General features: G+C 38.1%; 1 protein-coding gene across 3 annotated transcripts; it reads right to left on the reverse strand.

Moving 5' to 3' along the window:
* Positions 1–350: 350 nt before the first annotated feature.
* On the reverse strand, positions 351–20526 carry LOC306845477 (regulator of G-protein signaling 8). Of its 3 annotated transcripts, XM_079378316.1 has the most exons (7): positions 20298–20444; positions 11372–11410; positions 11056–11101; positions 10790–10894; positions 10639–10700; positions 3227–3393; positions 1149–2003 (listed from the first exon to the last, which is right to left on the reverse strand). In XM_079378316.1, exons 4-7 carry the CDS (start codon positions 10888–10890, stop codon positions 1809–1811), a joined length of 525 nt encoding a protein of 174 aa, XP_079234442.1. In that variant the 5' UTR covers positions 10891–10894; positions 11056–11101; positions 11372–11410; positions 20298–20444; the 3' UTR covers positions 1149–1808. The 3 variants fall into 3 exon arrangements, with proteins under 3 accessions (XP_079234441.1, XP_079234443.1, XP_079234442.1); XM_079378315.1 differs by lacking the exon at positions 11056–11101 and having other exon boundaries at positions 351–2003; positions 20298–20526; XM_079378317.1 differs by lacking the exon at positions 11056–11101 and having other exon boundaries at positions 1148–2003; positions 11372–11430; positions 20298–20447.
* Between the last annotated feature and the right edge of the window lie 1560 nt (positions 20527–22086).

Below are 22086 nucleotides of genomic sequence, written 5' to 3' on the forward strand. Positions count from 1 at the left end.
TGAAGAGTTATTTTACGGAGGACTATTTCCTGAACCGGGGAGAGTAGCCTACAATGCCAGCTGTGCACAAAGGCTGTTTCTATAAAGTGGGGCAATTCCAACTTTGCAAGGACAGTCTGACGCTTATGACTCACAGCCTTTAAGTATGTTATCATATTTAAAGAATTTGCCACTGACTATTCAAATGCGTGTTTTGAGCAGTGTAGAATAGCGCTTGTTGTTTCTTGTTTCTCCGATCACAAATGCAGACATGGTAGTGTTTACGCGGCGCGATGCAACACGATGCGTAAAAAAACATTATAAGTCATTATAATCAGTAATTATGTCCCCACTGGATGCAATAAATGCCTCGTTTATAATGGGTTTTATTGTTTTTGTCTCATCATGCATCACAATACGGTAAGGGGCGTAACATTTCACATGCTTTTGGTATTCGGCCAATCACAACACACTGGATACTTGGCCAATCAGAGCATACATCGCTTCTCAGAACGATGAACTTTGTAAAAATCGACACGTTTCAGAAAGGCGAAGAATAGAGGAGCAACAATAATGTACAGTATGTGGAAAATAATGTGTTTTTTAACCTTAAACCACATAAACACATTGCATTACACCAAATACACAAAATAATGTTCTTTATAGAAACATCATATGACCCCTTTATATGATGGATTGGAGTCATGTGGATTACTTATGCCTTATTGTGATGTTTTTATCAGCTGTTTGGACTCTAATTCTGATGGCACCCATTCACTGCAGAGGATCTTGAATGGCCTGAAGGTGAGTGAATTTTCAGCCAATTTTCATTTTTTGGGTGAACTATTTCTTTAACATTGCACTTTTTAATGCACTGATAGTCAAATAAAAGTAAAATTAAATTTATCTCTCTATAGTATCTCCCTCAAAGCTAGTACAGCAATTTTTCCTTCCTTTGTTCCATTGTGAATGTGAAAAATGAAACTTTGAACTTTTGAACCTACTGTATGTTACTGTAAAACAGAAAATATTTGTTATAGTGGAGTGATTTAAAATCAGTTTGTATATTTCTTTTGTATTATTTCATTTCAACTCAAGGTATAAAGCTTCACACACATTCAAACAGACAGTACATTTTTAGCCAAAAAAACCACAAACCAACACTGTTTGAAGTGACATGCTTTACTTGATCTAGTATCATCACAAGAACATGTCATTGTAAACCATCAGAACATCAACACGTGAAATAAGCTTAAATAAATTAATAAACATAAATGTTACATTAAAAATATCACTTCTTCAGAGAAAAAATAAATATATTCAGTGTGCGTATGTGTGTGGGATTAAAGTATTTTTAAATTTAGATTTTAAGGGAATCAGAGATGTTTGAAGGCCGAGGCTGCATGCAGTACACAGCAGGCATGTCTTAAGTAGTTTTATCGACATATATCAGTGTTAATGTGTACACAAGTTACATTGAAGATAAGAAAAATTAATTATCATACTCTACTCTTACATATGACCCATTTAGAGACCGATTTACATTTACATGCTAGCCAGCATTCAGAAGAAACATTGACCATTCTATCACAATTCAAGGGAGAGAAGATAGTCACATGTTACAAATAGAACTGGGCAAAGAAGCACAGTAAAGGGTCATGTTTAAGTTTAGATGCACAAACCAGCAAGGAACTAGTTCGTCTTTTGACCTTATTTGATTACTCTCATCTAATTATTTTGTAAACACACAGACTATGCTATATATTACAATTAAAGTCTGCTCAATATCTCAATATAATCTAACCAGGCAAGCAAATAAACATTCACTTTTAAACAGATTTCCTCTGACAGTATATCTGTGTCCTGTTCAGTAAGTCCTGATAGATCTTTGATCTTATAAACCGAGGATAGGAGTCTTTCTCCATGAGGCTGTACACTTTAGCTTGGACTTCACTGAGACTGTTGGGAGTTGGTTCCAGAAGCCTCTGTTTGGTTTCTTCTCTGGTCCTGTGGTCTATGTTAACCTTGGAAGATAAGAGTTAGAGAATATTCAATTCTGTGCAATTGCTCTTATAACTTCTTAGAATTCAAATAATGTTTGGCAAAGCTACTTCACACAAAATCTCTCACTATCTCTGGTGATCATGTTTCACGCTTCTAAACTGTTACAAATTTTAATCAGTTCATGGGTTGTCTGAGCAAAGAGACCAGGATTATTAAATTTGGTAGGTACGTCCAATCTTAAAGGAGCTATTTGTATTTTCTGTGACCTACACAGTCAGGATGCTTAAGGACAGGGCTGTGCTTCCCAAATAACAAGCAGTGAATCACAAAGTATCTGAAGGTCATGCTGAACAAGAAGATGATCTTCAGGTTTGAAGCCAGGGAAGAACTGAAGTGAGCGTTGGCGGTGCTAAAGTACAAACTCCGAGGGAGGAAAAGTCTTTATAGAACAGGCCTCAAACTCGGAAGTGCATTATGTAAGCAATTAAAAACAGTACAGTTTTATAAAATGTATAGTTTATATGATAAAACTGTATGCTTTTAATAAATGTTAAATGGATAGTTCACCCAAAAATGAAAATTCTGTCATCATTTACTCACCCTCAAGTAGTTCCAAACCTGTATGAATTTCTTTGTTCTGCACAAAGGAAGATATTTTGAAAAGTTTTTAACCAGGCTGTTTTGGGGCACCACTGATTTCCATAGTAGGAAAAAAAAAAATACTATGGAAGTCAATGGTGCATCAGAACTGCTCTGTTTCCCACATTCTTCAGAATATCTTCCTTTGTGTTCAGCAGAACAAAGACATTCATACAGGTTTGGATGACAGATTTTTTGGTGAACTATCCCTTTAATGTTAATAGTATATGCACACACACACACACACACACACACACACACACACACACGCCTTAAGTAAAAACAGTAATATTGTGAAATAGTATTAAAATTTAAAATAACTGTTTTCTTTTAGAAAATGTTCAGCTACCGCCCTACCAACATGATTTGATTAAAAAAAAAATGCTAGGAAAGACAGCACAATCTTTCAACTTATGTTTGGCTGTAATGTCTGGAAATGCTGCATACAGATTGAAGTGTTTATAATATGCTCTGTAATTATTAGCAGGCTTAGCTCTGGTGATTCAAACAAATTCCTCTCAAGCAGTAATGAACATACAGTACCCACACGAGTACTATATGTTCAGGTGTAGTTGCTATGGTTTTATAGAAGCAGTCAACATACCTCTCTGGGCGCATGAACGTCAATAAATTCCTTGTAGATCTTATTGGCCTTAGACATCATCTTAGCAGGGGATTTGATCTTTTTATAGTCCTCACAAGCCAACCAGAACTCAATGTTTTCATCACTGAACTCTGTTTTGAGGAAGGTTCTGAAGGCTGCCAAACCATCTATGAAATAAAGGTAAATAAGATTATTAAGATAACCAATATATCTTTGTCATGTCTAATATGCCAGATCTAAGCCACACTGGATACTGGAAATTCTTCCCAAGGACACCAAGCTAGTTGCTTTTATTAAACAAAAACATTTATTTTCTTTGTCACATTTGTGACGTGTTTCAAATGAGAGGTTGTAGAAACACTGGAAAAATGTGCCTTTACCTACAAACCTTTCCAAACTTTTGGAGGGCAGTGTATGAATTATCTTCCTTGCGTGGGTTGTGCACTGGCACAGCTCCAGCGTGGATGAATCTAATGTTTTGAGGAGTATGCGTGGCTGTCAGTCACCGTACCAGTGTGGATAATGTACTTACACTGACCTCCAAAAGTTTGGAAACACCCCTGGCAAAGTGTGGTTTTGGACGATATCAGCATAAATCCTTATCATTTTTTGGTGCAAATACATTAAAGTAACTTGACATTATCATTGAAGACCAGCAATAACTATTTTCATTTTGATTACATAATAATGGCAATATATACATGTCAAAGTCATGTCAGGGCCCTTTGCCAGCTGTGATGCCTTGTTACTGGTTTAAACTTGGTCCAGGTTTTTAAAAGATTTTTGGGTCAGCACACCTTAATAGCTTCAACAACTGATTGTCAATTCAAAGTCAATGTTTGAATAAACGGACAGCTCGGATGCCCAGATTATGCAGAGCTGTAATAGCTGCTAATGGTGGATATTTTGATGAATTTAAAATTTAAGTTTTTTCTATGTATAAACTGTTTATGTAATAAATATGTTTTTGTAGTTTGTGTTGTTCCTTATCAGTGCAAAATTATCACAAATTAATAAGGATTCATGCCAATATTGTCCAAAACCCCACTTTTCTAGGGCGTTTCCAAACTTTTGGAGGGCAGTGTATGGGTTTTCTGATGTAGTAAACTTGCTCTGAAGCTCACCTGGTACAGAATTGTACTCTTAATAAAAGAACTCTAAGACTGGTAGAAGCAAACTAAAATGGTATGGTTGCTTCAGCAAATGCTGAAAAAAGATACATTATTTTCAAACACATTAGAGTATTAGCCTTTTAGCACCACTCACCGGACATTTTATTTCTGTACTGCCACGATAATGAAACATTGACAGATTCACATTAATCTGCTCCAGATAAAACTGAACAAGCTTTTAGCATGACTCACTGCACATTTCATTTTGAAAGTGTCACAAAATGTGATAGAAGAAGCATATATAATTCGTTCATCATCATATGGTCTTTTGTGCTGTAAGGCATTTTATTTGTTATTTTTTTTAACCTGTATCCTTTTTCTGTAAGGTAGACTTCTCTTGGTTGCAGTTAAAGTCCATATAAACAGCAGGGTGGGTAAATGAGACAATAGTGTTCTCAGGAAATTCAATGAAAGGACAATCAAGAGGCAGTACAGAGGCAAAATGTTCTCCTGCTGGCAAGGGAACAAAATGTTCTCCTTTAGCGTGGCCATTGCTTGTTTTTTTTTTCTTTTATTTGAAAACTGATTTTCTGCATGAAGTATGTATCTGGCTCTATTGGACACAGGAAGCCATTTATGTCTGAAATGCTTTTTACAGATCGTGCTACCTAAGGGGAGATTTTACCCAGCATACAATGGTAATTAATTGACAGTCAGTGAAAGTCACAGCCATAACAGTCAGTGAAAGACATAACATCTGTTATTAACATTATATCATCATCATTATATCAACAGAGTTTTGTTATTCAGTAGGACAATGACTTTTTGTGCTTTGTTAGCTACATTATGTGATAAGATGTGTCTCATAGGTTGTAATGCATTCAATGTCACATACGCAGCAAATAGAGTTTTTGATTCTCTTGTGAAAAAGAAGTACACTTTAGCCTACTTTTAAAAAACTTTTAAGAAACAGTCATGAACGTGTGCTGTCTTTGCTAGCTTTTATTTTATTAATATTATCTGCAAGTACACATTTTTAAATATACTCTTAAGACTTTAAGTACATTCTTTAAGTACTTTAAGTACAAATAAGGATTTTTTAAACTCTGCTGCTCTGTCTTTCACGGAAACCTGGCTGAATGAATCAGTGAAGATGATATGCGTCAGGTCTCAAAGAACAAGAGAAGGAAGACACCAGGCCCAGACGGAGTGACACTAGCCTGTCTGAAAACCTGCGCTGACCAGCTGGCCTCCATCTTCACACAGATCTTCAACAGATCACTGGAGCTGTGCGAAGTCCCTTCATGCTTCAAATGCTCCACCATCATCCCCGTGCCAAAGAAACCCAAAATTACTGGAATTAATGATAACAGACCTGTGGCTCTAACGTCTGTGGCAATGAAATCATTTGAAAGACTGGTTTTGTCTTATCTGAAGGACATCACTGGACCCTAACTGGACCCCCTGCAGTTTGCCTACAGAGCAAACATGACTGTGGATGATGCAGTCAACATGGGACTGCACTACATCCTGCAACATCTAGACAGACCAGGGACTTATGTGAGGATCCTAAACTTCAGCTCCGCTTTTAACACCATCATCCCATCACTCCTTCAGCCCAAATTAGGTCAGCTATCCATCCCCACCTCTGTCTGTCAGTGGATCATCAGCTTCCTGACAGACAGGCAGCAGCTAGTAAAGCTTGATAAATTCTCATACAGCACCCGTACGATCAGCACTGGTGCCCCCAAGGGTTGCGTCCTCTTCCCACTGCTCTTCTCCCTCTACACGAACGACTGCACAGCTAAAGTGCCCTCTGTCAAGCTTCTGAAGTTTGCAGATGACACCACAGTCATCGGTCTCATTCAGGACGGTGACGAGTCTGCTTACAGACAGGAGGTTGAGCAGCTGGCTGTCTGGTGCAATCTTAACAATCTGGAGCTTAACACGCTCAAAACTGTGGAGATGATCATGGACTTCAGGAGAAACCCCCCTGCACTCCCCCACTCACCATCTTGAACAGCACTGTGACTGCAGTGGAGTCATTCAGATTCCTGGGCACCACAATTTCTGAGGACCTGAAGTGGGACAATTACATTTAGTCCATTGTGAAAAAGGCCCAGCAGAGGTTGTACTTCCTTCGGCAGCTGAGGAAGTTCAACCTGCCACAGGAGCTGCTGAAACATTGAATCCGTCCTCTACACTTCAATAACTGTTCAGCTCAGCTGCCAAATCTGACCTCAGAAGACTACAGAGGGTAGTCCGGACTGCTGAGCGAATCATTGGTACAACCCTCCCCACTCTCCAAGAACTGTACTTATCCAGAGTGAGCAAAAGAGCTGACAAAATCACTCTGGACCCCTCACATCCAGCACACTCCCTCTTTGAATTGTTGCCATCTGGTCGATGCTACAGAGTTCTGAGCACCAGAACGGCCAGGCACAGCAACATGTACTTCCCTCAGGCAATCCATCTCATGAACAGTTGACAATAAACGTGGAACACACAACACTATTATACATTATTTACTTAACACACATATTTATTTACATATCAAATTTGCACATATCGTACCTGTACTTACATAATTGTCTATATTATATATTGTGATTTTGCTATTTTGTACATTGTTTATTTTGTATATTTGTATATAATTATTTTTATTATCTGTGTCCTTTCCTGTCGCTGTCATTCTTTTGCACTGTGGAGCTTCTGTCACTATAACAAATTCCTCGTATGTGTAAACATATCTGGCAATAAAGCTCATTCTCTCATTCTCATTCAATACAATTAAGCTTTCTTGCTAAGGTGCACTGAGTAGTTGCAAGTGATTTGTTTCATTGTTTTATCATCCACCACACTCTTCTCAACAAGTTTCATGATTTGAGGTATCAGTCATGTTCATGGTATAACCAGGTGAGTTCAGTGCATTAGGGGATTCTCTCAGCTTTAGCAAGCTCTGCTAATAAATTACATCTGAATGATTTGTTTTCTGTCGTAGTACTACTATTGACAGATTTCAGAAGTCTTTAGCATGAACAAATGTCCTGTTAACAGCACAGAGAGAGGCTATTTGTGGCACGTCTGGGGTGTCAGTGCTGTGAGATTCAGGAAAAGACACGCACACACAGTTTTAATTAAAGCTGGAACTAAGCCTGAGGAAATAAGGCCTGTCATTTTGTGAGCAATCGACAAGAGAAGTCACAGCCAAACGCGTGACTCACAGGGAAATGGCGTCCTTCTTATTAATATGGAAATCTTCTTACATAAGTTGCTGGTGAACCATATCATGGCAGAACTACAATGCATCTCTGTAGACTTGCTACTGACCAACTAGCCGAGAACAAAAGTTTTAAGCAAGTCTGTTAATGGGACAACATGTAGCATAATAATACTACATTTCATAATATTTCAATACAAACATCTGCTTTAAAAATGTATTGGAGTGTGGTTGGTGAACAGCATTCAAATCAATACATTATGGTCCTATTTAGATTAAAATAAGCATCAATGTATATCAGTGGTTTTTGAATTAGGTAAAATTATTATTTTTTTACCTTAGGGTGAATATAAGGGGAAAAAATTTAATTAAAGGCCACTGTAGCATTTGGACCAATCAGACACGCGATTTTGCATTTGATTTAACAAATCAATTAGTTATTAGATTAACAAATAATCACAGACCCCTCACCCACTACACAGACTGGGTGCCCGTATGTCTGTGATGACTCCAGGCCCCCGGTTCCAAGGCAACCAATCTGATAACACCAGATTTAATACTCAAAGGAATGCGGGTAGAGCAACACTCAATTTATTTCCCCTTAGGAAAATGGACTCTTCTCTAATTAATTCATAGAAAAACCTTTCTGTGAATGAACACACATATCCTTCAGGTCATTGTATATTATTACTGTTCTTTTATATATTCTTGTGTATTGTATCCTGTTTTATGCATGCTTATGATAGATCACTAGTTAATATCACTTTAACTGTATCGTGTTTGGTCTCTATCAATTCTTCTTCGGATTATATAATTAAGAGTGTAGATTATATGTCGATACCTATGCAACATACAAGTGTTCTAGGAATCTTTAATAGTTTGTATATCAACTTCCAATCCAGTTCATTTGCAAATTACCATGCATGGAGACAAAGAGTCGTAAACTTTCCCTCCTAAAGTTCAAGTTACCATAGGCTTTTTGACTCCCCAGAGGTGTGACCTCTATAGCAGATAAAGCTCTCATATTCAGTGACGCCCCGGCAGTCTGCGGTTCTGTTAGATTCTGAGAAGATGAGGATGTGAGCTAGAACTCTTCTGCACCACTTAACATTTGTGCCAAGCCTTGCGGCCTTGTCTTTCCATTCAACCAAAGCTCCTCGGACCTCAGCAGATCTCTTTCTTAGCTCTTTTTCCACTCTCTACCTGGAAGAACATTTCTACCTCAGAACATCTTTGGAATTCATCACTCTTCAACCCGGAAGAAGGTGATCGGGAGTCCAAAACCTTGAAACCATTAATACTTTCATCTGAGCCTGCATTCCGGACACTCGTTACGACCAAACGCATTGCAAGTATTGTACATTTAACTAAATGAAACAGAGGTTGTTAGTACAAGTTATAGACCCCGTTATAAACGGCACTGATGGTTTTAATCACTCTTTCCATATTTGCATTCTCTGGTTTTCCTTATGGTTTCATCCATCAACTCTTTTTACACCACTTAAGTACACTCAAAGAATACACAATCGTTGCAGTCACAACATCCTGGCAATACTGGTGAAACGAAGTGTGCTTAATTGTGTAGAATGTGGGCTTGTCATGCAATTCAAGTCTCAAAAGTTACTAGTCATCCAATTAGGCACATCAACTATAACTCCTTCAAAAATAGCCAGAAACCCTGGAGTTGCGATTGATGATCAGCTGAATTTCTCAGACCACATTGCTAAAACTGTCCGGTCCTGCAGATTTGCTTTATACAACAGAAAGATCAGGCCCTTTCTTTCGGAACATGATTCACAAGTCCTTGTTCAAGCTCTTGTTCTGTCCAGGCTGGACTATTGCAATGCTCTCTTGGCAGGTTTTCCAGCCAGTTCCATCAAACCTCTACAATTAATCCAGAATGCGGCAGCAAGTCTTAAACGAGCCGAAAAGATCACACGTCACACCTCTGGTCATCAATTTGCACTGGCTACCAATAGCTGCTCACATAAAATTCAAGGCATTAATGTTTGCCTACAAAACCACCATTGGCTCTGCACCCCTTTATCTAAATTCACTACATCAGACATATGTGCCCTCTAGAAGCTTGCGTTTTGCAAGTGAACAGCGCTATTGTGCGATCAGTGGCACAAAATCACTTTCACAGACTTTTACATTAACTGTTCCCTCCTGGTGGAATGACCTGCCCAACTCAATTCAAGAGTCCTTATTCAAGAAAGGTCTAAAACACATCTCTTCCATCTTTATTTGACCCTCTAACTTTAGCACTCTCTATTCTAATTCTATTTAATCTATTCTTGTTTTATAAAGAAGCAATCAAAACAATATATATATATATATATATATATATATATATATATATATATATATATATATATACAGTATATACAGTATATAAGTTTTGATTGCTTCTTTTGTCATAATTAGTAAATTGCTTTGGATGAAAGTGTCTACTAAATGACTAAATGTAATGTAAATGTAAAAGTAGATTTAAAATGTACTTGCAGATAATATAACATTAATAAAATAAAAGACCACTTAAGTGTACTCAGACAGAGTACAGTTTCATGAGAGATTCTTAACACACTCAGTCAGTAAGCTTTTAAAATGTAATAACATCAAATTAAACGTTTTAGGTTAAATTACATTTTAAATCATTGTGTTTAATAATTTTAAATATAATCTCTTAAACCTTTATCTGTCTCTTTATCATGAATTTTAAGAGTGTTTAAATATTACATTTATCAGCATGTCACTATTTTGAGCTTTATACTAGACTATTAAGTGCATTTATAACAAGAGGGGGAAAAATATATCAGGGAAATTTTACTTTTATTTCAAAAAAGTTTTTAACTTTAATAATAATAATACTAATGTAATAGTTGCTTTAACAGAACATTATTTGAGAATTTAAGTTTTTATTTTATTTATTGAATAGTTACATGTGCTAAATATTTCAACATAGATGAAATGTGACTTGGTAAATTTATTTTTTAAAGAAGTCAAAAGTGTCCCAAATTGAACAATCACTCAAATGTGCTCAATAATTCAGACACAAACACATAATGAAAGTAACTTACATTTACTGGACAGCAGAGTGTCAAATGAATCTGCCCATCTGGTCACTTCATCAGTGGATAACCTAAGAAAGCCAAACATGATCAGCTACAGTTATAAGACAGCCAATGAACACTTTTCCTTACTTTTTTACTAAAGCAACATATTACTCACTTCAAGTATCTTGTGGATCTCTCCTGAGCAGGAGGCAGGAATTCTGAAAAATCGCTGCATGAGTCTGATTTGTTAGACAGGCACCCTAGTCTAGTTTTCATGGCCCTGACAAAAAGGAAATAAATACAAAGACAAAAGCAATCTTAAACAACAAGAGATTAGCAGCTGTCAATGACATTAGTGTATTCATAAGAGACTGGAGATGAGTTATTTTTAGAACATACCAAATTACTGATAATAATAACAGCTCATGTGTGCATAATAACCTGTTTGATTTAGATTGTAGTGATGCTTGCAGACGTTACCATGAACCTGCATTATACAACATACCATTGCAATGTTCAGTAATTATCTGGAGATGTGGATTCACTATTGTAAACATGAATATTCCCTCAAAATGTGAATCATTGAAATGCAGCAGTGCACCTGGCCCTCAAATAAGGCATTATCATGGATTCTGCTCATTTATTTACATCATAGAAGAATCAATCAGGACCGAGAGTGAGACAGCGACAGACAGCGAGAGAAACAGAGATACATACATTAACTCTTACATAAATTACAAGATAAGTGGATACTCACTGAATGTCCTTGCAATGCAGTTTCTTCCAGTCGGTTGTACTGTAGGAACAAGTGAAGAGCTGATTTGCCAGTGAAAATGAATAAGATTTACACATATATATACCACTCCTCAGTGAGCATATTTTGTTAATCACTATTCCCATGGTTCACAATTACTAGTATGCCAGATGCCACCTTTTTCCCTTGATGCCATATAAAACATTTGGACCAACATAAGACTCACGTTATTTTGCTTGTTATTGCACCTGCATTTCCAGGCATGTTCAGTTCTTCTAAAGGAACATTTCCCTCCAAAAACATCACTCTCTTACCATTTCAATCTATGAGGCTGATGCAACCGATTGCTTTCACATTTATTCTTAATTGGGGACACTGCATGAAATTGACCATTTCTTCTTTTTATGAAGGATCGTAAATTGCTTCACAGACACTAATAGGCATGTGTAATGCATGGCATGAGTAATGTATAAAAAACAGGACTTTGTGTTATTGTACACTTTGATTGGAATCAGAAAAGGAAGGCATGTCTACCACGGACATTAAAGGGAAGGTATATTCCAATTTAATCTGTGTGCTTTGGTATTAAAGTTATCATTAAAAGGTGGTTTGATAATGGTTTGCTAATGTGACTAATTACTATTGAAGAGTTAAAAGTTCTCAAAACAATTAAGAAGGGGTTCGATTTTCCATAAACCAATTAAATATTGTTTTATATCTGAGGTATTTTATGTTATTTAGAAGCTGCATGTTGCTAGTAGGATGCACTAAAATAGAGTAAATACACTTCTAGTGAGGCCTCGCAGAAATGATGAAACATATTCTAATTGCAGACTGTCTAAACAATCCGAATTCTCTCAAGATGGGAATATTTTAGTGATGCACTGGATGCTCGAGGCTTATTCTTCATTTCCTTGCACTGGATGAGAACACGTGCCATGCTATTTATAAAATGCACTGACAAATCTATCTAGACAGGGAGAAGCCAGTTCATGTTCTATGCAGCCATGCAGCACAAATGGAGCTACAGGGAGTTTGCTAACTAAAAGATACTCTGATGTCTCATCCTTATAAAATCATCATGAGATGCAGAGTGAAATAAAAACATGGCTAACTTTCTTCTTCCATTTTTGTGAAGGTTCGGCAATTTAATATTCTCAATTTGCCTTTGATGTTGGGATCTGAGATTCTGTGCTCAGAATAATTTCATTGTTGTTGGTCCTGTCTCATATTTAAATAGGATGCTAATGGAGATGAAACTCCCAAATGCTGAATTTTAGTTTGTTTAGGTAAGTATACACTGTTGGAAATACAGTTCATAGCAGGACAGTGTAATCACAATGTTAAACTAAAAATAAAATAAAACAAAACAAAACAAAATAATAAAATAAAACAAAACAAAATAAAATAACAAAACAAAACAAAATAAAAAAGTAAAATAAAATAAAAATAATCTTTAAATAATACATATTTTCATTCTAATAATAATAGTATAATTAAATGATAAATTAATAATGTGAAAACTGGCACATTGATTTTGAGGGTTTCCTCACAGATAACTCATCTCAGGAAAAGTGCACTGTGCACCCTACCCTTGTGCTCAGTAGAACACGTGAAGGTCCCTGTAGTGTTACTGTCTGATGGAGCTCAGTGAGATGTCAGGTTTCCCGCTGAGACTCCTCTACCCACTTTCAATGTGCTATGCCATCTGATGATCTACCCTCGCTCTTGCTATTTTTGAATTCCAGGCTCTTTGGCTTGTCCATATTGAAAAAATAATGCAGTTGCTTTTACCAGCCTTGAATTAGTTTTGCTTTCCGCGTTCTGGAATAGACTCTGTAAATATTTAACCTTGAGAGAGTCTAAAATACTTAACCATCAAAGTTCTCCAGCAACGCTAGACAATATGTTAACTCATGTATAATAAATTGCTTGTGATGGTCCTCATTTGTCAAGTCACTTTGGATGAAAACATCTGCTGAATGATTAAATGTAGATCTTGGTGTGAAATCCCGCAAGTTGCTTTGCTGGTCTTAGCTGGTTTAAACTGGTCTCCTGACCTGGTCAAGCTGATTTCTAAGACAGAATATCTTAAACTCTTCAAAAAACCTAGGAGACTACTTAATCACCCTACACTCTTACAAATAAAGGATCTTTATTTGAATTAATGGCTCCATGAAGAACCTTTAGCATTGCCTTTGTGTAAAAGGTTCTTACATTCTTAAAAAATATTCTTTTAAGAACTGCTTAATGAAAGGTTCTTTGGGGAAATGCAAAAGCACTGCAAAACCCCTTTTTGGAACCTTTATTTTTAAGAGTGGGAAGAAGGTTCTTAAAATGGTTTTACTATGAAAATTGCATAAATTGTTCACCGAAAGGTTTTTGAGGAATCCAGAATGGTTCTTCTATGACATCAATGTGAAACCTCCTTTTGGAACCTTTATTTTTAAGAGTGCACTAAGAAAAAATGGTTCTTCTAAAAACTGTTGACTGAAAGGTTTTTTGGGTAACCCAACAATGGTTCTTCTGGAGCATCACTATGAAAACCTCCTTTTGGAAGCTATATTTTAAAGAGTGTGGGTTGAATTAAGCTGTTTTTCAGTTTGGTATCATCCACCAAAAGAACATGTCTCCTAGGGGTTTGTGAGAGTGAGGGTTTAGCTCCTGTTTTAGCAAGGTGCGTCTGTGCCCCAGAGACATTACCTTCATTTACACCCTGTTTCACACTTTGCCTTGACAGTTGCCGGGTAATGCCAGGCTGCAGCCCACCTACGGGTTTTCTCTTCTATTTTTGTCAATGTCCTTTCCTCTTTGAGGTCCTCACCTATGTAACATGATGGCTACTGTCTAGTCAAATCACATTCGGTCCAACAAAACTCTGAAGTTAAGGTCACTGTTGCTGTATTTAGATATCTTCAAAACAGCAAGCCCTGTTTTACTTTTCTAGGAAAAATTAGTAGCTTTGAATTATGTGAATAATACTGAAAAATGAGAATAAGTGCTCCTTATCTGTGTGAGGTCTCATTAAATCTGGGACAGAGAGACATTTGTTTGAAAAAGGTTAGCACATAGTGGCTGTTCCGCCAAATGGGCCATAATTCAGACAAATTGGATAGAACTGCATTTGTGTGAATGTGGTAGGAACAGTAAGCATTAGCATGGTTATATGAGGAACACTTATTCTCAAATACCACTGTCAAGTTTTAATATATTCACACTCTTGTTGCTAACAAGCACAATTCAATGATGCCAAATTTAGTTCGGGGGGAAAGAAAAGGTTCAGTCAAATATGCATGGGTAATACTTTATAATGAAACGATGGTACTAAGTCTTTTAAAAACATTATATAAAACATTATATGATCTGCTTTTTATACACTTATTTTGAAAGCCCTCATGAAAAATAAATATACTTAAGTGTATTTAAAATACATTTATTTTATACTATAAAATAAGTATACTATAAGTATGCTATAAATACATTTGCATATTTATGTATTTAAAAAAAATACCCTGTTATTGTTCTTTTAGTAGGCTAAATTGGAACAACAAATTTTGTGCTTAATGCACTTTAAAGTAGTGCTGAAGTCCAACTAAAGATATACTGAAGTATATTTGATTGTGCTAAATTAGAGCTATTGCAAGCAGTAGCGTAGCTACGGGTGGGCCTGGGTAGGTCCGGGCCCATGCACTCACTTTCATCTGTGGTCCACGCAATGAGAAGTTGGTAATTTTCCAAATGGATGTAATTTATTAAACGATAATAATAAATGTCTTATTTCACTGTAACTTTATATATATTTATTAAAAATATTAAAAGCTTGTGTTCATGGTCAGTTGCAGGTCATTTCTTAGTTTTCCCTCTTCACGCTTGTCAAAATGATGATTCGTCCGTTTCTGTTAGTCCCACCCACAATGTTATGTTTACGGCGTAAAGATATAATAGTAAAATGCACGCGTTTGTGAAGTTAAATTTGAAAATAGCCAAGGGAAGCAAACATAAATCAGATCAATTCCTTAAAAAGTAAAAGTCTTAGCAATAAATCCGGACCGTCTACAAATGAAACCTGATAAACCACCTGCGGGTGCTGGATTTATCGATCAGAAACTTCTGAACCAAGCCTGTTTGAAGCATCATATAGCATAGGTAACTTACAGTGTTTGATCCACTAAACAGATGCGTCCTTTGTAGAAAAAAACACATAAATGTTGTGCTAGATCCTGGTCGCCTCAACAAACTGCATAATTTGCAGCTGCGCACATTTCTGCGGTCCTCGATGTGCATGAACTGACAAAGACGCTTGATTATGAAATCATCTGCGAAGCCCCATTGTTTCAGACTGAGGTAATGATTCAGATAACTCATGAAGATTAGCAATACATTTGTCACCGTGTTTATTCTTTGTTAACCTTAGGTCAGGCAAATGTTAACAGATACAACTTTTAATTTTAATAATGTCCTATTAGTAAATTTTGAAATGAACATTAACATAACAAATTACTAATGCATACTTTAGAAGTACTGTGTAATGAACCTTGGTGCTGTATTTTTTGTTGGCAATTTGACATGCAGTTATGCTACACACTTGGCCCACCCAGTTTTATGTAGGCCCACCCACTTAAACATTTCTGGCTACGCTAGTGATTGCAAGTAAACTTCAGGTACATTAAATATCTTGCCTTTTAAACTGGTATTATTCAAAGATCATACAGCCCTCACCAATAGTGATATTAAAACGCATTTTAGGCTTAATATTAAGAAATGTGCATTGTGCACAAGTAGTACTCCAAATAAAGTTTAATTATAATTATTTTTATATCAGTAGCCTAAGTCTTGAGCTTTTGTCATTGTCATGGACTTTTGTTTGTGTTTTCTTTCCCCATGTGCTCTGTGACCTAGTTTCTGTCTCTCGTTAATTGTGTCATTATGTTCAGGTGTGTCTAGTCATTATCCTCATTCATGTTCTCCATATGTTACATTCAGTTCAGTGTTTCTTCATCCGGTCTTGTCTATGTATACGTGTGGTTGCTACCCTCCTGTGTTGGATAACCCCTATGTGGATTATTAAAGACTGTTTATTGTTATTCTTCATCTTCGTGCATTTACTCCTGCACCACACTGTGACAGAAGACCAGACCATAAACAGTAAAGTGGCGTGTTTTCCCTGCATTTTGTTTTTCGTTTGTTGAAAGTGTTTCTGTTGATTAATTTTGGTTTTTGTTCATAGACATCGCCTCATTAACATTGCACCAAGGAGGGGGCAACACCTTGCTGAATGGAACAACCGTTTGTATTTTCCAAAACAGCTGTAACCTGGAGGACTATGTGGAGGAATTTCTCAACACCTGCCACCATGCCAACTGTGATGATGTTTGTTTGAAGGAGGGATTTTGGTGTGGTCTGGACGACGATCTCCGCTCAGTCCTATTCCAGGAAAATTTGCACTGGACCCTTAAGAACTACAGAAATTTCGCGCTGTGGGTAAGTGAATCCACACTCACAGTGGACGAAGCAGAGGTAGACAGTAATATCAGTGTCCAACCACACCTCGCAGACGTCTCGCAGCCAGACCCAGAGCCCAGCCCACCATCACCCCGAGCCGCAGAGCGTCAGCCCGAGCCCACCGCAGATGGAGAGCCAGAGCCCATCGCAACCCACAAGCCATCGCAAGAAGGAGCAACTGAGCTGGAGATTGCTCTGGAGCCAGAGCCTCGTCAACTGTCCGATCAGGTGCGAGAACCGGCTACATCGCACGCGACAGTGGATGTTACAGTGGAGCATGAGGGTGCTGAGGAAAGCCCCGTCCACTGCATCTCCGCTGAGGGTGAGCAGTCGCAGGACTCTGAGGACTTAATGGATATGGATATATATGCAGACATTCCTATTCTGCTTCCGCCTTTATCTGAACTCTCTAGCAATCTTGAACTGTCTACCTGCCTGGATTTCCCACCTACCCTCCCTCTCCTGCCTCCTCCTGTCATCCTTTCCACTTCAGCTCTGCCACAGCTGCTTCCCGGCAGCCCCTCAGCTCCCCTTCAGCCCACCATCTGTGTGGTGGGATCGCCGCGGGTCTGCCAGTCTCCAGCCTCTGCGTCTCGGACTCCGCCTTGGCTCTTCGACCCAGCAGCTAAACCTTGGCTCCTAACGTCCTCGTCTCCACCATCGCCCGTCTGCCCACCAGCTCCACCGAGCTCCCTCGTCCCTCCGGCTCCACCTTGGTCGGTCATTGTCCTGCCATCGCCTCAGGACTCTGCTCCTTGGCTGTGCCTTGTCGCTCCTCCCTCCCTCCAGCTCCTCCTTGGTCCTCAGTCGCTCCAGCTATACCACGGACCTCCGAATCTCCGCCTCCACCTCGGTTACCAGAGCCCTCGGCTCCACCGTGGCCCTCTGGATCCTCGGCTTCGTTCGAGCTCATCGGCTCTCCATCTCCACCTCGGGCTCCACCACCACCTGCTCTGTTGCCGTCAGTCTGCCCCCTGGAGTTGTCAGCCCTTCCTCTGCCATGGCTCCTCTCTCCGTCGGCTCCACTGTGGGCCGCCATCATGGCTGCGGCCTGGGTCCCGCCTGGCTCTGTCCTGGCTCTTGCCTCTGTCTGGTCCAACTTGGCTCCGCCTACCTTCATCCATTTCTACAGCGTGGGGTCGTGCCTTCCGGGAGGGGGGCGAACTGTCACAGTCATGGACTTTTGTTTGTGTTTTCGTTCTCCATCTGGTCTGTGACCTAGTTTCTGTCTCTCGTTAATTGTGTCATTATGTTCAGGTGTGTCTAGTCATTACGTTCTCCATATAAGTTGCATTCAGTTAAGTGTTTCTTCATCCGGTCTCGTCGATGTATACGTGTGGTTGCTACCCTCCTGTGTTGGATAACCCCTATGTGGATTATTAAAGGCTGTTTATTGTTATTCTTCATCTTTGTGCGTTTACTCCTGCACCACACCATGACAGCTGTATGTCAGTAAATATGTTAATAGATCTGAAATATATTTAGTATGAAAAGTAGATGTATTTTAAATACTACTTTTTTACTAGGGGGAAATGTGTGTAATGGAATGGTAAAGTAAGAAACACCACACTCATTGAAAAAAAAAAAGACAAAATATTTAACAAATGAAAGGGCCTTATGGCAGTTCTATTTTAATAATTAATATACTATTAGTATTTTTATTTTACATTTTGGATTAGATTTTATTTTAATATTTTTAAATTAACTTAAATTTTCTTAATTTTAGTTTTAGTTAACCTACAGTATGTTGCAACTAGCTGAAATAAAATGCTTTTAGTTATATCATTTCTTTCAAAGAACAAAAAGGTGTTTTATGGTTTTAGTTTCCCCGTAGAACGATCCCCGTTCACATGAATACACGAAAATGGCTACAAATGCTGTATTATGTCAGGCCAGTAGTTAATGTTCCTTTGTAAAGAATCACTATGCACACATACTTAGAGCACGTAATACATATGATCATGACGTCACCGTTTTTGAATTTTTGTAGTTTATACAGAGTTAATGGTATAATTTTCGAAAACTTTGAAACCTGTTTTCAACAGTTTGTTTTTCCAGCACCCCAAAATGCTGTTTTGGCCAAAATGAATAAAAAGTTGTCAGTGACAGGTGTTCAAATTCTGTGGAAATCTGCAGAGCTTTTTCTGCATGCAGATTCAATGTGGGTGTACAGATTAGTAATTCATGCACAATAAATTATGAGTTAATAAAAACATAATAAAAAGAATTGGTCACACTTTATATTAGGTGGCCTTAACTACTATGTACTTACTTTTTGATGTAAGTACAATGTACTTATTGTATTGCAAAACACTTTTGCTGCTATTGAGGTGGGATATGGGTAAGGTTAGGCACAGGTTTGGAGGTATGGGTAGGTTTAAGGGTGGGTTAAGGTGTAAGGGGTGGGTCAACAGTGTAATTATAAATGTAATTACAGAAATTAATTACAGATGTAACTACATATAGGTATTTTTAAAAATATAAGTACAATGTAAATACATGTATGTGCACAATAAGTACATTGTATCAAATTATTAATTTAAATGTAAGTATGTAGTAGTTAAGGCCACCTAATATAAAGTGGGACCAAAGAATTAATTAAAAATAAATATATTTTAGCATTCTTTAATTTAAATATGTTATACTATAAATAAAGTAGTGCCAAAATGTCACTGATGCATATCATTACTGTGTAAAGTGTTTTTGCCAGTAAAACTTCCATTGGAATTACTTAATCACACATTACGCATACAATTATGAGTCTCTTACATTTTTATGTGCATCGTGCTTCCAATTTCATTTTAACTAATGTTAAGATGAGTCTGTACAGCATAATGAAACATATCTTCAGTGTGTCTCAAAAAGAGCAGTGGGTGGTGAGTGTGGGTGTTTCAAAGTCTCTCCTCATCTCTGTCACTTCCCCTCGCTGACATTTACAAACCTACAAAGCCCTCACAGCTACTGCTGGAGAGATGGATTAGCTGCCCAATCCCTTCAACAAACACACAGTTTTCATTGTGCATGTCAGAAAATTAAAAACAATGTGTAATTTAAGGTTACAAATTAACCGATTAACTGATATTATGTAAACGTGATACTATTTGTAGCTATACACAATATAACTCTCTATTAATTTCCTGCACTTTATAATGAAAAAGAGTAATTTATGCAAGCACAGATGAGTAACATTCACAAAACAACAAAATATAATAAACTGCACACTTCCCATCGTTCATAAATGTTACAATGTGAAAGCCAAATAGATGATCTGTTTTGCTTTGTTCTACTCAATTCCCTGCACAAGAGAAGACATGACAGAAGGACAGATGGTGAGAGCTGTACACTATGACAAATATCCTAGACACACAAAGCCAGTGTGAGCAACTTATGCAACAATCGATCAGGGATATGAATATGGAGCCTTTACCTTTACAGTTCACTGCCGTTGTAGATGACAGCTCTTTGATTCAGGCTGGAGAAGCTGCTTTATTCGACGGGTTTAGCGTGGCTCTGTTCTTGTGTAGAGATATCTACTGTTGCCCACATGTAGCAATCATCACACAGCGTGTTCATTGGTGTGAAAGCGTGAGGGAGCGAGGAACGAGAGAGAGAGAGAGAGAGAGAGAGAGAGGAGGGAGAGAGATGAGACGAGAGGGGAGAAAAATAGGCAGAGGGAGAGGCTTTGTCAACACACTGGTCTCTCCGGAGATTCAAAGGGCATTACTATGCTGCTTTGTTTTGCTCCATCGAGGCTTTTCAGAGTCATGTTTGTGTTGCAAGGTCTCACGCTGTCAAACTGTTATTCTGCATGGATGTATGTCATAGACCAGAGGGAAATTTCAGGTCTTGTACGCAGGTTTTGGCTGCGGTAATGGGTTCCTTTGAGGAGACTAAATCAAGCCGGCGTAGACATCAAAGCCGCCTTTTCATCCCGCGCTCACCATGGCAAATCCTTGCTGGGTTTAAAATGGGGACATGCTGGCCTCATTTGATAGCTCTTGTCTGAGTATGGGCTGTAGACTAACTGCTTGAGTACTCAGCCTTCTCAGCTCTCCACTGGAGGCATATTATGTCCTCAAAATGGTGTCGTATCATCTTAGACGCTCATATGAACACACACAGGTACACGTGAACAATGCACAGCGGCCATGCTGCATGAATTGGAGGTCGAACTATTCAAAGCTTTCGTTAGAGCTCATGCACTGCCACTGAGAAAGACTTATATTCAAATCAGTTTTAAAGGGAGTTGTCTTTGTCGCATCAAGCAAATACATACTGCTAACTAAGCTACTACATCCTGGCATATTCACCACAAGGCTGAGCATGATCCACTTGAAATAATATCTATAGCCTATTAATATCCCCACAAAGGACATGATGTGGAAATCCAGCCTGTTGGTTCTCAAGGACGATGGGCCTTTTGTGTAGCAGCTGTTTGATAAACTCTTCATGCGTGTTAGAATTAGTCTCCCTCTCTGGGGCTGAGGAGATATGCTCACTTAATGACTCATTTTCAAGGAAATGTCCATGACAATGGACAGTGGACTGTCTAGTAATTAATTTTTACTCTTTTTATATTTTTCATTCAGTCTAACTGCCATTAGCATCAAACTGCATGTTGAGATTTCTTTGTATTCTGTGTGTCGAAGAAATGCTCAATACACTGAAATAAATGCTAATATTATTGGCCCTGTCCCAAACGGCACCCTGAACCCCTGCGGTCTTCCTTTGAGTCCACACTTTTGTGACGTAATGCTGCTTTGACTGTGGGGTACAAGTCTGCAGCAGAGCTCACCTCAGTGTCGAGGGCATATAGAGGCCACAAAGGGGGCGCTCGCGAGCACACTTCTTAAAGCTAAAATGACGAATGGAAACCCCTACTGTCTCATGGACTTAACAGAATTGAGCACACTGCTTCCACTGTATGTCCACAGGCAGTACACACAGTGGCATGCACACAAATACAAAACAACATGGTAACACAAATGACACTAAAATAATGCAATAAACAAAAGGGATTTCAATGAAAAACAATTGAATGTGAAGTGTCACATATAGAATTCTGAGTGTCAATTTACAGTTTTTCACAATTAATCATAAGAGGACTTGTTCTTTGTCACTTCCAAAAAGTGTACATTAACAGTATTTACTGTAAAATTCCATGTAATGTCTCATTACAACTATTACATTATAATATTTATTATGATCTATTACAG

Source organism: Barbus barbus (assembly GCF_936440315.1).
Source record: "Barbus barbus genome assembly, chromosome: 25".
NCBI lineage: Eukaryota > Metazoa > Chordata > Actinopteri > Cypriniformes > Cyprinidae > Barbus > Barbus barbus.